The following is a 17,798-nucleotide window of genomic DNA, read 5'->3' as shown; positions in this document are numbered from 1 at the left end:
ATGATACAATATTTGATATAATGGAATGTTGGATTTGTCTATGTTGGAATTTTCTATATGCAGGTATTTTGGATTGTTAAACAAACAAATAAACCTAAACCAAATTTCAAAAGTTTCTGACAAATAATACATTCGAGCAGCCACTGCCATTACTGACAGACAGATCCTTCGATAATTACCGACAAACATATCCTTCGATAATAACCGACGGATGTGTCCGTCGGTAATTACGTACGAACTTTTAAAATTCGTTGATAAAGTATTACAAACGATACGTTTACTGATGGATTTTTTGTCGTTGAAAGTCCATCAGTAAAAGATAAGTACCGACGAATTCGGGCTATTACCGACGAATTCTGATCGTCGATAATAAGCATTTTTTTTGTAGTGTATGAATAATGTGTTGTATGTGTGTGGAATTTAGTAAAGAGTCATGAGTATGATACTCTTTGGCTTTTTATTGGCGTTGTTTAGGCTTTCTTCATAACAAATCTCTAAATGAATCCCTCGTGGTAGGTAGCTGGATTGAGTGGAGGTTTCTTAGAGTGTCGAAGTTAAAGGATGACTAAATCCCTCTGTGTAAGAACTCTTTGAATAGTGTTTGGGTTTGAATGTCACAAGAAAAATTCTATTTAGCTATAGAAATTAGTGAGAAAAAATATTAGTAGCTACTCCCTCTCTAATTTGCAAGGAAATAATGAAAAAAAAAATGTAGCGTGTCTGTAGCAAAATAGCTACAAATTCACCTAAACATCTATTTATAACTAATTCCTCATTAATTTGCAAGGAAATAACGAAAAAGAAAAACTGTAGCGTGTCTGTAGCAAAATAGCTACAAATTCACCTAAACATCTATTTGTAACCAATTCCTCACTAATTTGTGATGAAATAGCAAAGAAATAAAATTGTAGTTAGTTGGTAGAAAAATAGCTACAAATTTACTAGAAAATATGTTTGTAGCTAATCTTTCTCAATTAAAATTATTTTAAATTTTAGTATAAAAATATAATTTTAAATTTAAATATTAAAAATTATTTTTAGTTTAAATATTTTTAATTATTTTTAAATTAAGTATTTAAAAGTTATTTTAAATTTGAACGTTTAAAAATTATTTTAAATTTAAATATTTTAAAATGACTTCTAACTTAAATATTGCAAAATTATTTTTAATTTAATTATTATAAATTATTTTTAATTTAAATATTTTGAATTACTTTTAATTTAAATATTTTAAAATTATTTTTTAAAATATATATTATTATATCTTAAAATGTAAATGATAAATATAAATATTAATAAATTAATTAAAATATATAATAAAATAACAAAAAATAATTTTGTCATTAATCCATAACTAACAAATAGAAATTATATTTAAAATATTATTATGAGGAAAATAAATTTTCGAAAAACAATAAAAAACTAATATACTAACATATTATCAAGATATATTTTATTATATATAAGTTAATTTTTATTTATAAATATCATTTTTTAAAATGAAAAATAACATTTACCTAATACAATATTTTTAGAAATTAAAAATTAGAAATATAAGAAAAGTTGTAATTCGTACACTAACATCAACAACAGTATTCTCTGGCTTTAGGCTTTTCAAATATAATAAAAAAAAGAAGTATGGGATAATTCGTGGAATCAGCAATTTTCGATTCAAATTTTCTCCATTTAAATTCGCTCATACATTGTTTCTTCTACTCCCAACTTTTTCTTCTTTCGCCATTTTCTCATTTTGGATCTGAATCTCATTGTTGTTCACTGTGGGTTCACTTCCTCCTAATCGATAACTTACTCTCGACAATGGCCTTCGCTACTACGTTCGTTGCAATTCCAAGCCTCGCATGAGAGCCGCTCTCGCTCTCGTCGTCAGGGCTGGGTAGCCGATAACCTAACCTAACCTAATTATCCATTCATATATGCCGTGTATTATGAATCATTCAATGCTGAATCGCTGATTGTGAAATCGGTTACGGCAAATCAGTTCTCGAACAAGAGGATGAACGCGGAATTGCTCACATTGTTAAATACCTCGCGTTCAGTGCCACCAAGAAATACACCAATCACGACATCGTAAAATTCCTCGAGAGTATTGGAGCCGAATTCGGGGCTTGTTAGAACGCTGTGACCTCTGCCGACGACACAATTCTGGTGGAAGTGGGCCCCTTCACAAATCAAAAAGAAGTGCATGCAAACCCTAGTATGGGGGAAGGAAGCAGAAATCATGTTGTAATGGATTTGATGCGTGTGTTATTAGGGTTTATATGGGTTAGGGGCAGTTTCGAGGGAATTTGATGTGGTGACGTAAGGTCTGTTTTACTTTTGTTTTCTTTTATCATCATTTCTAATTAGCATTTACGAAATCCCTTTGAGATGCTAGTGTGGCGCGATGCATACTCCATGGCCTGCCTCCACTCCTTTGGTAAATGACGAGTTCAGGGAGTCACTTAGCATTTTAGATTTGGGAATCATCATGGGAAGGATGCTTCTTGGACTTTGCCATAGTAAAAGTGTCGAGACAAACTCAAAAGAGCAATAGGGTTTCTAAATTGGGGGACTCGAGGCACCAACTTGTCAATTAGGAATTTGATGTGGTGGATCCGCAATTGATGGCACTACTTTTGAATAAGATTAATATGCTTAAATGTTTTGGCGTCCATGTGTTGATATCCATTATTGACCACTAACTTTTGCTTCAATGTGATTCTAGTTCTGATAATATTTGTGTGTGTCTATTTTAATAAGGATGAAAACCAATTATAGGAATTCCTAGGGAGGAAAAAGAATTCGAGTTTGCTTAGTGGATGTGAAATCAAAGCGCAAATATTCAAGTAATTTTCTTATAACACATTCTCTTTTCGCTTAAAGTTTTTGTGTTTTAGGTATTGTTGGTTTAGTAATTGCTAAGGAAGGCAGTCTGCCTGACTCTTCTGGTCTCGTCTCTAGTGCTTTGAAGGTTAGTTTCAGAGAGCTTGTTTCTTTGGTTGGCGTTGTTTTTGTTATTTCTTATGTAAGGTTTTAGTGAATTGTGTATTTAATGTATTATGTCGATGTGTTTAAATTGATAGATGCATTTTTTTTCCCTCTTGAGGAATGATGCTTATGATTTTCTTAATTTTATAGTATGTGTTGCAGCTAAGGGAATTGTGAATATGGATCGTATGGGTATAATTGGTTAGTGTGTGGGAATTGTATTTCAAAATTCTAATAAAACATTAAAAATAATGTGTTAAAATGATATCATAATACTTTAACTCATTTAAGCAAGAATGAATCCAGTCTGTGGTTAGGAACTCTTCTGTACAAATTTAGTGGGTAAGAAAAATGTTAATAAATTAGGAAGTTAATGGTGAAGATAATGACTATGTTAGAAATCATTTTAATTGTGATGAAGAAAACTGTTAATATGTGTGAAACTAGTAGGTAGTATTGTACTACAAGTATTATATGCTTCATCATACTTTTGTCCTAACTGTTGCATGTACCTCCTGATTTTCTATCATGAGTTGGAGAATTTCAAAGCTTAGCCTATACCTGTGCCAATGGACATAAAAGAGTTAAGCCATCGTTCGGGCTCAACTTGTTAAGCAATTGATCAAGCTTGTCTTTTAACTTAACGAACAAGCTCAAGCTTGTACTTAGGCTTGATAATATAAAGTGAGCTAAACTCATTTTTTTAAGCTTGTCCAGTGGTTACAAATATCTTGTGTGTGTAATATGAAGTGAATGGTGATAGTTCACCGGTTTGTTTCTATGTCCATTAATTCAAATTTCAGAGAGCATTGAACTTATTCTAGAATTAATTCTTTTAATGGCATATTTTTTGAATATTTTATGATAGATTATAAAATACATAAAAAGTTTATTTGTAATCTTTATTTTTTTTATTTCTTGTAAAATGATGTCACAAAATACTAAATTAATTATATTGAAATATAATTATCAAACCATGAACAAGTAAACAATTCTAGCTTTTATATTTTTAAAACTGGCCAAGCTAAGCTTTAAGATCATATTATTTGAATAAATGGTCAATTTGCATGTCTTGACTTGAATTGTTACAGTGCTTTTCATATATACTTGAGAAGTTCAGTTATATTCTTTCAACCTTTGTTATATTCTAAAATCCCAAGTTCAGCAATATTCTGGATGCTATTATTTTATATTAGTGATTGGTTTCAATATCCATGAATATAATAAGTATATTTCAAGTAACATTTATTGTTAGTGAAATGTGCGGGATTTTTTCTAATTGTAGACTTTTTTATCAGGTTGTTTTGAATCAATTCAGAAGCAGTGAAATGTTATTAAGACTCTTCTTTACAATTCTTTTTTAAGAAAAAAAATATAATTAGTTAGAATGCATTTTTCAAAAGATCATCTTGAAAAATAGTATATGGATTGTTCTGTGTTTGTAGATTCGAGTTTCGAAGGATAACTTGGCGAAAGAGAGAGGAGCTGTCTTGGAAGAGTACAGGGGAAGCAGAAATGCCAGGGGGCGGCTGTAGGATGTTCATTGGATAACACTTGCTACTTGCTATATTATTAGCCAATGTTGATTAAAATGGTTAGAACATGTGATTGCAGTTTGGGGAATTGTTTTATATTGATTGGTGTTATTTCGTGAAGTGTTGAATGTATTGCAGTATGCTGAACGACTGGCAATTGGCCTAGAGAAAGTGATTCGAACGGTTTCTTCAGAGACTGTGAAGCATTTTTACAAGAAGTGTTACCATTTATGCAATATGGCAATAATTGCAGTTGGAGATTTATCTGATACGCAGGTGCTTTATTTATTCACATTTGATTTTTGTTTGGTAAAGTAACTGTGCTGTTTAGAAGAACTTTTTCAAAACAAGAACCCTAGGAAGAGAATTCTTTGAAAAATTTTACGGTTTTGTTATTAATAATGAAAAAGTAAAATTAAATAACAAGTAAGCAGACCTTAATATTTCTTTTCTTTTCTATTCTGTATTACTAACTCATACCCCGATTCCACTATTATATGTTACGCACGCTAATCTTCTTTCTACCTATTCTGATGATATTTGTTTATTTCTTACATATTCCAGCTTGTCTATCAACTGTTTACAACAAATTTAACACCAGGTGAAGAAGATATCAAAATAGTTATGCAGATGGCTGAAGAAGCAGTATCTGCTCAAGATAGGGATCCATACACTGCTTTTACAAACCGTGTAAAAGAGCTTCACTATGGCAACTCTTATTTTTTCCGGGTATGGCTACTTTCTGACAACAATTAAACCATTGACTAAATGATCTACTTTTGACTTTCAGCATATTCTTTGTTTTGCAGCCTATTAGAAAAAGTGACCTACAAAAGGTTGATCCACGGAAAGCTTGTGAATTCTTCGGTACATGTTTCAAAGATCCATCAACTTTTACTATTGTGATTGTTGGAAACATTGATCCAAGAACCCAAAACTTATGAAGGCACAAGCAGAAATGCAAGCATTTATGCAACAACAGATGCAAGAGCAAATGCAATCTTTTAAGAGAGAATTGTTGTCTGTTTTGAAGAAACAAGAATGAAAAAGAATCCAAAACTTTGTTTGTCTTTTAATTGTGTTAATGCATTACTTTTTATTGATACCCTCCAATGCTTTTGTGTCCTAAAACTATTATACATTGGTGGAAACTTTTATGTTGTTTTGTACTGTTGGATGGATATACTTTGATAATTGTAGGATTGATTATCTATCCTTTTTAAATAGGTATTGCAAATATTGGAGGTATTTAGACACTTTTTGTGAATAATTTATTTTCTTTGTCTTCTTTTTTTATTATGGGCATAGGTTTATGGACATGACTCATAATAAAGAGTGAATAACAATTAAGTAATTGCAATTAACAAAATAATATTTGTAGGAGAATAATAGAATTGCAATAAATTAACTAATCAATTGTGATACAAATTAGTGATAAAGAATTGCGACAAATTAGCTTCGGATTAGCGAGAAAAAAATTACAACAAATTAGTTATAGATTAGCTACGGATTAGCGAGGGAAAAATTATGATAGATTAGCTACAAATTAGCGGGGAAAAATTGCGACAGATTAGCTACAGATTATTGAGAACAGAATTGCGACAGTTTAGCCACAAATTAGCGACAATATAATTGCGACAAATTAGCTACGGATTAGCTAGAAATTTTAAAATTTTTTCACTTCAATTAAAGATGGAATAGAGAGGAATTAGCTATGAATTAGCTAGAAATTGTAAAACCTTTTTACTTCAATTAGAGAGGGAATAGAGAAGGATTAGCTATGAATTAGCTACAGATTAGCTATGAATTAGCTACAGATTAGCTACGGATTTTATCCCTCTCTAATTAGCTACCTGTATTTAGCTACGAAAAATTCCCTAGCAATTTGATAGTTAATCTGTCGCAAAATGGTTTAGCTATGGATTAGCTACGGATCAGCTATGAAATTTTCCGTAGCTAATATATAAATTTTTGTAGTGTGTGAATGTTAGGTTCTTATACAGTCGTTAGTTTGAAGGACGTTGAATTCCTCTATACATGTAACTCTTTGAGCTTGTGTTGATTTGTGGAGGTTTGGGCTCTAGAGTGGTTGGTTCACTAGACGACTACATTCATTTGGGAAGGTAGCTCTACAAGCCAAGGCATTTATGTGGGAAAATCTCAGCGAGCTCTTCAAGTTGGATCAATTAGTTTCTTCATTAACGTAAGGTGAGTTTTCGCTCTCTTTTGGTCTATTTTTGTTTTTTGTTGCATGTGAGTTCTCTTTTGCTTGCATGCGTCATTTTATTCATCAGTATGAGTCTCCGCTGATCAGTGATCATAACAATATGCCTTGATCGTCCTTATGATATTTCTAAATGTAGATACATCATCCTGTCGAGTTAAAGGTGTTTGACATTCATGGAACTGTTTAAGTAGGATATCAGGTAAGGGAGGCTAATTTGTTAATCATAGTACTCGGATCTGTTAGAAATATACATTGTATGTTTAATTTAGGATTGATTGATGTATCTGATATGCATGATTGTTTGTGATGTTGAAAACTATGAAGATATGTGTTTTGTCCTATTATTTGAGAATAATTGTGGGTTTAGATGTGTTTTGCATTCAATTGGTATGAATAATTTGATAGATTGATGTTTGATAATTGAATGATCTATGCACTAGTTTTTTAGTAGTATGGATTGGTTGAAGATGTATAAAATGGGTTAGAGAAGTTTTTGTATAATTTTGCAGCGTTGCTTACATGTTGGGTGAGTATTACTCACTGGGCGAGTGAGCTGATTTGTAGAATTATGTAGATTCGCAAATTCGTTGGGCGTGTCCTTACTCGTTGGCTGAATTCCCAAGTCAGGAACTTCCAAAGCTAGCCTAGTGGTTGGGCGAAGGCTACTCGTTGGGCGAGCATGGGCCAGTGGCTGGGCAAGTTTTACTCGCTGGTCGAGCAGGTCAGAATCTGAATTACTCATTATGTGGTCAATTGAGTATGATTTGAATTGTTGTGGTTGTTATTTAAATTATTGATTAAGGAATGAGTATATGAGCATACTAATTCGAGGGGAATAAATGGGGGTAATTATAGTGTAAGCATTGATGTAGGAGTTCAGGTTGAAAGTTATCTTGATGCTCTAGTGACCATCAATTTCTCAAGTAGCGAAGATGAGGCATGTGGTGAGAGAAATAAGAGGTCTCAGCCTAAGGGTTTTACCTTGACCAAAGGTGTTAACGGACTTACCCTGTGGGTTGTAATGTCTACGGCTCTGTAGAGCATTAGATGCCGCCACAAGTGCTTAACTTACCAGAAATCGACATCAATGCTTGTATCCGAATAATTGAGTTTAGTATTAACTACTTGAGTGATTTTAGATCAAAAATATGTTTTATAACATGTATGTAAGTATTCTGCATGATTTAAGTATTTATATATATATATATATATATATATATGAATATCTCTATTGTAAATTAGCTTATCCTTCTTATGTGTTTCTATCTTGTGTTGTTTGTATTCCTTTTGCGATGATCACTTATTCGGTGGGAGCAGTTGTAGATGTGGTTGCAGTATCTGAGATACCTCTAGAGGATGAGGAACCATCGTTTAGGTTGAGGAGGAGGTTTCAGTGGGAGCTTTAGTAGTGGTCAGTTTTAAGTATAGATCTTATTAGTTTAGTTTAAGTGTATAAGTGATATATTTTTGTTCCTACGGAGAACAAATAAGAGATGTCAGACACGAGTATCACCTTACCTCAATTCGCAATCTCCCTAGCAAGCTTTCTTTTGGTATGTATGCGCTATCTGCTGGTGTCTCGGTTTGGATCGATTTGGACCCGGGAGGGGTTACCTGCGGAAGAGACTCCGACGCTCAAGTCAGTTAAGGATTCTCAAAAAGTTAAATCTCATGATTAGGAAATTAATGAATGCGTACCTTTAATTCGTGGGATCCATGTGTATTTATAGATTATTAATTATGTCTAGCCACGTCATGGGCTGGGCATTTGACTAGGCCGTAGCTGGGCCTGGGCCAAGCCCAGGTCCCATAGTTTTGGTTATTGAGGGCCCTAGGATCCTAGTTCGTAGTGTTTTAGGTTTAGCAAGTTCTCGTTCCATTTGCTCGAGTAGGTGGCTTAGGCCGCTTACTATTGATTGTTCGACATATATTATCATAGTTTGCGTCCTTAAGGGCTGTGTAAGCGGATCTCATGGATCTCATGGCTGTAGTCAGGTTAGGCCGCCTAGGTGTAGTACAATTTTTATAGTCATATGTTTTGTAAGATTGTATTAATATATTTTGTACATTGGATTATCTGTTTGGAAATTATGATGAAACACCCTTTTATTAGTTTTAAGCTGCTAAAATTGGAATGTTACAGAATAAGTGTTGAGGAAGATACACAACACTAGTGAAAGTGGTCGATATATGTTTGGGACAATCTTTTAGTCTTATATTTTTCTTTTTAATAAGGTTTATGATTGTAAAACTGTGATTTTTTTTTATTAAGAATTTCAATAAAAAAGGAATAAATGTTTTATTTAAATATAAAATTTGTGTTAGTTTAAATCTTAGAAAACGAAAAATTAGGGTGTTATAAAATATATAATTTTTTATTCAATCTCAAACGAGAAACTATAACAACAATTTCAATTAAACTAAATTTAAACTTACAATTAACCTATTTTAAAAAATATATATAATTCAACATATTAAGCATACAAAATATATATATTTCAAATAATAAAATAAACATGATATAAAAAATTTAAAACCAATAGCCATGATAGGTAACCCAAAACTTCCAAAATACATCATTGTGTCAATGACGGTACTACAACGTACTTGGACTGAAATGGCAACACCAAAACACATCACTTTTTTTGGGTTACTTAGAGGCTAAAATGAAAGAGAAAACGAAGAAAAACGAGAGAGAAGAGAGAAACAAAACTCAACGCAATAAGGGAGTAAAAGTAGGACAAGAAAATTGCTTACTATCTAACAAAACATTATCTATAAAATTTTTATTGTAGAAATTCGTTTCATCTACAAAAGAAGTTCATAAATAACATTAAAGTTTATGGGTATAAAAAGATAAATTACACAAAAAATTTCGTGAGTAAACAATAAATATCATAAAAATATATATAAATTTTTTTTATACGAAGTATTACCTACGAAATTGAATGTAAAAAATAAATATTATAAAAATATATATAAAAATTATTCTACTGTAAATTTCCCATGTATTAGGATACTCTGATACATTCCGCTAGTCATTGATTTTATGCTGATAACAGTCTTTATTTCATGATAGATGATGTAGGACAGGGAAATAAAAGATAGCTTTTGAAAAATTTGCATTGGTGTAGGAGGAATAATATAGTTGGCAAGTCTTTTAATTTTATATGATTCTATATTTACGAATTGTATTTATAAAGTTATTATATATATATATATATATATATATATATATATATATATATATATATATATATATATATATATATATATTCTCCGTTAGCGCTTAAAAAAAGTCTTTAAACTTTTTTATACTAGCCCCTGAATTGGTTATTGAATTTTTTTTACTAAATTGGTCTACAAGAATAAAATGTTAATAATTCTTATGGCGATCAAAATATCCGTAGTTACTCATCGATTTTTAAATCGGTCTTTAATTAATTTACAATTAGAATTTTTGTTATTATTTCTATTCATTTTCTATTTTCGATAAAATTTTATCTGTTTAGCGACTTAAACAAGTGATTATTAAAACAACCTTTTTTTTTTTACTGTTGACATTAATATAACGAAAAAGAATAGCTTATGCATCTCAAAATATATATATATATATATATATATATATATATATATATATATATATATAAAGAAATATAAAGTATACAAAGGGTAACGAGTTTAATATTCCAATTGAATACGATTAACATTATTAACAAATTTTAATCAAGCGATTAAAAAATTAAATATAAACCTAATGGAATTTATGACGAGTAAATAAAGATCAAATGTACCAAATATATCTCTAAGCATCATATATTGCCTTTCAATTTAACACCTTCTCCTTATTATATGTCTTTTTGCGCATTTTTAGATTTATTCTTGAAAAATATTTTTATGAGCTGTTTTTTCAACTTTTTAAAAGAAAAAAACATTTCTTCTTTTATATTTCTGTAACATCTTGGTTTTATCTTTTTACTTTTATTTTAAACTGAATTTCTATATTTTGATATTGTAAACTATAACCTTCACATTATAGCTACCACTATTTTCTTATCGATTTTGCAAGAAGGATAATGATCCTCTTATCACCTTTGTTTTTCTCGGGTCCGTCCATACATGCTAATGTAGCATCACGTTTCTTATATGCTTTTTGTGTTGTATATGCATAAGTTGGTAGAGAGTACTTGGAAGGACATTAATGAAGAATACCTTAATCCTACTCAATTATCAATGAAGAGTACTTGGGAGAACAATATCTTTATGATTTTTTTTCAACATCTTTTAAGAATATAAGATTTTATTTTTAACATCTAATTATCATTTTTTATATTTCTGTAACATCTTGGTTTTATCTTTTGAATTTTATTTTAAACTGAATTTCGACATTTTGTTAAATCTATAACCTTCAGATTAGCCACCACTATTTTCTTATCGCCTTTAGGTTTGCTGTCTATTGTAGCATCACGTTTTTTCTATGCTTATTGTGTTGTATTAACGTAGACCCACATATTAATTAAATTATAGTGGGTCTCACCATTTTCCACTTAATATTTTATTCTTGGCATGTGAGGCAATGTTTTTTTCTTTACGTTTTGCTTGATTTTTTTTTTTCACATAATGGTGGAAAATTTTATATTCTTTTTCAATTTCTAATTTTATGTAATGGTGAAATTATACTTTTTCAATTTCTAATTTTATGTAAGAATGAAATTAAAGATATGAATAGATGATTGAACATTTTATATTTTTGAAAGCTTTGAAAACATTGATTTATTTATTTATTTATATAATGTCATAATTATGTGATGGAATAAAAAATACATATTCTAAATTTAAAACCTCATGTATATGTGATGTATAAGTGTGTGTCTCGTATATGATACATGAGAGGCACAAAAACACTATTTAAGAAGCGTGTTTGAACTTCATTACGTACATTATATGCATACTCCCCAACAAACCATGTCTAACGGTGGCTTATCACTTCCAACTTCTGTCAGTGGTGAAAAACCTCCCTTCACTCGACCCACTGCAAATTTTCATCCCTCCGTTTGGGGCGATCGCTTTCTTTCCTATGTTCCTTCTTCCGCTGTATTTACTTTTTCAACCTCTTTAGCTAAGATGTTACATGTTCATGGATTTAACATTTTTATCTGTGTAGATAAAACATTTCATATGATGGCCTTTTCATTACTACTTCATGCAGGAAAGTGATAGCAGTATTGAACAAGCTAAACTACTAAAAGAGGACGTGAGGAAGAGGCTTGTCTCACCGATTGATGATAACAATTTCTCTTTTAAATTAAACTTCATTGATTCAGTCCAACGTTTGGGTGTGTCTTACCATTTTGAGCAAGAAATTGACAGTGCTCTATGTCGAATTTATGAGATTTCAACAAAGGACAATGATATCATAGCTAACAATGATGATCTTTACCACACGGCTCTACTCTTTCGGCTGCTTAGACAACATGGATACCGAATTTCTCCGAGTATGTTTTCATGACCATTAACCAAATTTACTTTTCAAAGAATAATAATTTCTTGTTCAACTCACTACGATGGTATTAAATTTTTTGTTTGAGTTTACTCATTAGTCTACTTCAGAGATGTCTTTGTTTCTCCATATGAGTGTAGTCGAGTCAACTATGGGAAAAATCTGTCTAGGCAAATTTAAATACTTTGTTTGAATAAAATTTTGACACTTTTGTTGCATAGATGAATAAGAAATGAGTTAATCAAGTCCAAGTTGGTTTGAAACAGACATAGGTAGGATGCATGTCTGAATTTTTTTTCAAATAAATAAAAAGAAAAATAGAAAAAAAGTTATAAATTATAATAATTTTGACTACAAATTTAACTATTGAAAAAACGTGGTCTGGGATCAGACAAACTAGTGGAATAAAATAATGAGGATGAAGTTAAATATATATGTAAGAGAAAGACAAAAGTAGACAACGACATAAATGTATATTGATGTATATGTGACCATGACATGGCTTTCGCATATTAGTGGTGATAAAGTTTGCCTTGGTTTGATTAGAGGCGTCAATTTGGTTCCTAGCTTATGGGTCAGTCCTGACCCACTTTTTATAAAGCTTCCTTTTAGGGGCCTCCAAATGAAGGCCTAAAAAAAAGTCCCAGCCCCCAAAGTCCCCTCTCTAGTGGGTTAGGACTAGGGCTAAGGTGGGTTAGGTCCCCCAAATAATACTACATTAAGCCAGAGTCAAAGATCAAATCGAGCGACCCGGACAGGTTTGAAGACCCAAACAGGCCCAACAAGCCAAACATGTCTAATCACCCGGACAAGTTTGAAGCTCCAGACGGGCTTGACAACCCGGACGGGCCCTAAAGCTCGAAGACCCAAATCGGGACAACAAATTAGACAAGTCTGAAGACCTAGAGATGCCTAATAACACCGAGAGGCTTGGCGATTGGGACGGGCCCGACGACTTGGACAATCACGATGACATGGACGAGCACGACAATGTAGAATACATCGACGATCCGGACAACCCAACAAAACGGATGAGCCCGAAAACTCGAACGGACCCAACGAGCCGGACGGGCACGACAACCTGGATGGTCCTGCCAATCCGAGCGAGCTGGACGACCCGAACAGGATCAACGACACAGATGAACCCGACAACCCGGACCAGCCTGACGACGGGCCCGTCCGGGTCGTCGATCCTGTCTAGGTAATCTGCAGTCCTGGTCATTGGGCTTGTCCAAATTGTCAGGTCAATTCGAGTCTTCGGGCTTGTCTTGGTCATCGGGCAAGTCATGCTCGTCAGGCTTGTCTAGATCTTCGGGCTCGTTCGGGTCGTCGGGCCTGTGCAGGTCCTCGGGTCTGTCCAGGTCATCGATCCCGTTCAGGTCGTCGGGCCCATTCGAGTCGACCGGCCCATCTAGATCGTCGGGCCCGTCTGGGTCGTCGGGCTTGTCTGGATCGTCGGGCCTGTTCGGCTCGACGGGCCTGTCCGGGTTGTAGGCCCCCTTCGAGTCGTTAGTTCCATCCAGGTAGTCGGGCTCGTCCGGGTCATCGGGTTAGTCTAGGTCGTCGGGCCCGTCCGGATCGTCGGGCAACTCTGGGTCGACGGGCTCGTCTGGGTCGTCGGTCCTGTCCAGATAGTCGGTCTCGTCCGAGGCATCGGGCTTGTTCAGGTCATCGGGCTCGTCCAGGTCATCGGGCCCGTCAGGCCTATCTAGATTGTCAAGCCCGTTCGGATCGTTGGACCCGTCTGGGTCGTCGAGCTTTTCGGGGTCGTCGGGCAGGTCTAGGTAATTGGGCCTATTCGGGTCTTCGTGCTTGTCCGAGTCGTTGGTCTTGTCCCACATATAATAATATATTTTAAAAAATAATATATTTTTCATTTTGAAGATGAAAGCCCATGGGTTAGCCCTGACCCACAGGGCTTTTATAGGATTTTTGGCCCTGTGAGCTTCTTTAATGGGACTTTTTTTTAATGTGGGCATTTTTAACCCTAACCCACATGGGCCAGGGCCAAGCCTTGTGGGCTGGGCCAAATTGACACCTGAATTTATTTTGGGATAAAGAATGAGAATCATTAGCTAAATATGTAAAATGAATATCTCAAATCAATGACACGCAAAACACATACATGTTTGTGTCGGAACAAATTTCCGAGTCATCTAAACTTAACAACCTCTGCCTCAGATAAATAATTTTTTTTTTCTGAAATGGTTTCTTTTTATAGACAAGTTACTAATAGATAGGTTCAGAAAAAAATTACAACTTTTGAGCAAGTTGTGTCCCATTAACATACGACTTCAAAAATGAATTTCATAGAAGTCGTGAGTTCCAGAGATGACTTTTTATTTAAATTTTCGGAGTCATAAACCGTGTACCCTATGCACAAATTTTGTGTAAGAGGTGATCCATTGAAGGTATGAGGAGAGAGAAAAAATTTTAATTTTTTGTTTGAAATTAGAGGTCTTGTATACAACACATGACTTATTTATAAAATCTAATAAACGGAAATTGTAGTAAGGAAAATGATTTGCAATCTTTTTTTTTTCTTAATCAAAAGTCTTGTATGCTACGTACGACTTTTGTGTAAGGTTCGGTAAGATATCCCCAGCTTCTGCTTCCGTTGATTAGTTGTGTCGTTTATTGGCTTTGGAATCCTTCCATAACTCTTATCGCATGCAATTACTACATCAACGAGAACCTCATCCCCAAAACATTCCTTTTAAGGTTCAGTTCATCAGTTTTTTCCTACAAGTCGTGCATTGTGTACACAACTTTCAATTTAAAACAAAAAATTGAAATTTGTTCTTTCCCTCACGACTTCTAGGATCACCTCTTACACAAAAATTGCGTATAAGGTACACGACTACAGACTTTGAAAATTTAAATCAAATGTCGTCTCTGGCGCGCACAACTTCTACAAAATTCATTGTTGAAGTTGTGTTGATGGAGTACAACTTATCAAAATATTATAATTTTTTATGAAGCTTCCCATACTGGTAACTTGTCTACAAAAGTAAAATATTTTGTAAAACTATCAAATATAATTTTCACTTTTAAGATTGGATTTACAGGTTAACTCAAACCAACTTATACAAAATGTTTGATTTGAATGTGTAAGTCAATAATGTGGTAGTATCCCTTGTAATAGTTATACAGTTAAATGTACACCTGTAAATTAACACATGTTTATAGATTAAACAGGTATATTTTGCAAATTCGAAGACCAAACCGGAAAGTTTAAGGGAAGCTTAACCGATGACATTGAAGGAATGTTAAGCCTGTATGAAGCAACCCAACTAAGATGTCATGGAGAAGACGTACTTGAAGAAGCACACAAGTTCAGTCTAGAGCAGTTAACTAAGTCTGTAACCACTCAATTAAGTTCTTCTCTTGCGGCACGAGTTGAACATAGCTTAAGACAATCACTTCGTCGAGGTTTGCCTAGGTTGGAAGCAACATATTATATGTCTTTCTATGAAGAAGATCCATCTCACGATGAAAAGTTGTTAACATTTGCAAAATTAGATTTTAACAAGCTACAGGAGATACATTTGGAAGAAGTTAGCAGTCTAACCAAGTAATATCTTCCTCAAACATATTACCTTTCATTGTATAGATCAATAAGTATCACTTAAATATTTATTTTTTCTTTTTTTGTCTTTGAAACCTGAATGTTATTTGTTTGTGATTCAGATGGTGGGCAAAGGATTTAGATGTCTCAACCAATTTACCTTTTACAAGAGATAGGATCACAGAATGTTGTTTTTGGAATATAGGAGTGTACTTTGAGCCACAATATTGTAGATGGATAACAACAAAATTAACAGCTCTAGCTTCCATCATTGATGATATATACGATGCTTATGGAACCATAGAAGAACTTGAGCTATTCACCAATGCAGTTGAGAGGTTAGGCACATAAAAAAATGACAAATAGTATATCATTAGCTTAATTCTACCAATATATCATTAAAGATAACTATCTCAATGTTAGCAGGTGGGATATTTGTTGCTTGGTTGATCTCCCAAAATACATGCAATTATGTTATAAAGCAATTTTGGATGTATTTGAAGAAATTGAGCTGGAGATGAGAAAGGAAGGAAAAGTGTATTGCATCAAGTATGTCAAGAAAGAGGTAGAATTATAGTTTCATTAATTTTTCCTTATTCTGTATTCAAGTAATACAAAGAAGATAAATCAAATATTCTTTTCTATTTTTTTTAATCTCTTAAATATAAACTGAATATTTTTTTCTTAAATTAAGATAAATAGAATAATTCAAACATTACTATTTTATTAGAAGTTAGATAGTTGCAGAGACATTGAAGGTAACTTTGTAAGTTGACCATGTTTTTCTTTTATCAAATGAATAGTATGGAATATATTTCTCAATATTATATATTTGTACTTTAATTCTAGATGAAAAGACTAGTCCAATCTCACATGGCTGAGGCAAGATGGTGCCATTCCAACCACACTCCAACATTGGAGGAATACATGCAAGTAAGAAGAACGTCTGGCGGTTACCCTTTGTTGATTACCGCATCTTTCCTAGGCATGGAAGATTCAACAGAGCAAGATCTTATATGGGCAACAAATGAGCCAGTAATTATTGCAGCTTCTGCAGTTGTGGCTAGGATCTCGGATGACATTGTTGGAGATGAGGTGCACCCTTGACTCTAATTAATTTCTATCAACTAGGTTGTGTATGATCCACTTATAAGTAATTTGATTTTTTAAGAAACATTTTCTTTATCTTATATTAAGAGTTGGCAATTGCAAAACTCTTAAAATTTTGGGAGAGAAAGACTTGATAATAATTGCTAAGACCGTTATATATTAGCTATTAATATTGATTTTTTTTTGGATTTTGTTTTTTGTTTTTGTTGCTATTTTTGTTTTTGAAGATTGAACAGGAGAGACAACATGTTGTTTCAAGCATTCAATGCTATATGAAGGATCATAAAATCTCAAGGAAATGTGCCATCGAAGAACTATTCAAGTTAGTTGAGAATGCTTGGAAGGACATAAACGATGCATGCTTAGCTCCTACTCAAGTACCAATGAAAATTCTTATGCGTGCGGTCAACTTTGCACGTGTAATCGACGTGCTTTACAAAGATGAAGATATCTATACAAATGCAGGAGGGATAATGAAAGATCATATTGAAACCTTATTAGTTAAAAAGATGTCTGTATAAACTAAAAGCTTTGTTCTTTTATTAATTATTTGTGATCTACATTTTGTGTAATGATAGGCTTGAAACTCCAGGTTGCTTGCATATCACCTTTTGAATTGTTTGACAAGTTGGTAAAAAATAAAGATTTGCCAAAAAAAAACTGTCAATTAATAATCACTTCCTTTTAGAGATATTGAAGATCACTTTTGGACAATGAAAATGCATTTTTCTTTAAGATATATAACAACTGAAGTAAATATTAACAAGTTAAATGTTATAATTGGGGATGCTATTAGTTTTTAATTTGCTTTGAAGTTATCTAAATACGACTTTCTAAATAAATATTATATATTTTCATAACATACTATGG

At 33.0% G+C, this 17,798-nt stretch overlaps 2 protein-coding genes across 2 annotated transcripts; both read left to right on the top strand.

Moving 5' to 3' along the window:
- Nucleotides 1-1,716: 1,716 nt before the first annotated feature.
- On the top strand, nucleotides 1,717-5,719 carry LOC114170668 (zinc protease PQQL-like). The gene is made up of 5 exons (XM_028056192.1): nucleotides 1,717-2,971; nucleotides 4,434-4,582; nucleotides 4,662-4,799; nucleotides 5,088-5,252; nucleotides 5,333-5,719. The coding sequence occupies exons 2-5, from the start codon at nucleotides 4,568-4,570 to the stop codon at nucleotides 5,465-5,467; spliced, it is 453 nt and encodes a 150-aa protein (XP_027911993.1). The 5' UTR covers nucleotides 1,717-2,971; nucleotides 4,434-4,567; the 3' UTR covers nucleotides 5,468-5,719.
- Nucleotides 5,720-11,694: 5,975 nt separating this feature from the next.
- LOC114170247 ((-)-germacrene D synthase-like) lies at nucleotides 11,695-17,449 on the top strand. The gene is made up of 7 exons (XM_028055735.1): nucleotides 11,695-11,844; nucleotides 11,960-12,245; nucleotides 15,449-15,824; nucleotides 15,941-16,156; nucleotides 16,245-16,383; nucleotides 16,668-16,913; nucleotides 17,156-17,449. Exons 1-7 carry the CDS (start codon nucleotides 11,695-11,697, stop codon nucleotides 17,447-17,449), a joined length of 1,707 nt encoding a protein of 568 aa, XP_027911536.1.
- Nucleotides 17,450-17,798: the final 349 nt, after the last annotated feature.

This window comes from Vigna unguiculata, chromosome 11 (assembly GCF_004118075.2).
Source record: "Vigna unguiculata cultivar IT97K-499-35 chromosome 11, ASM411807v1, whole genome shotgun sequence".
In the NCBI taxonomy this organism is placed as follows: domain Eukaryota; kingdom Viridiplantae; phylum Streptophyta; class Magnoliopsida; order Fabales; family Fabaceae; genus Vigna; species Vigna unguiculata.
This window is presented reverse-complemented; position numbering and strand designations above follow the sequence as displayed.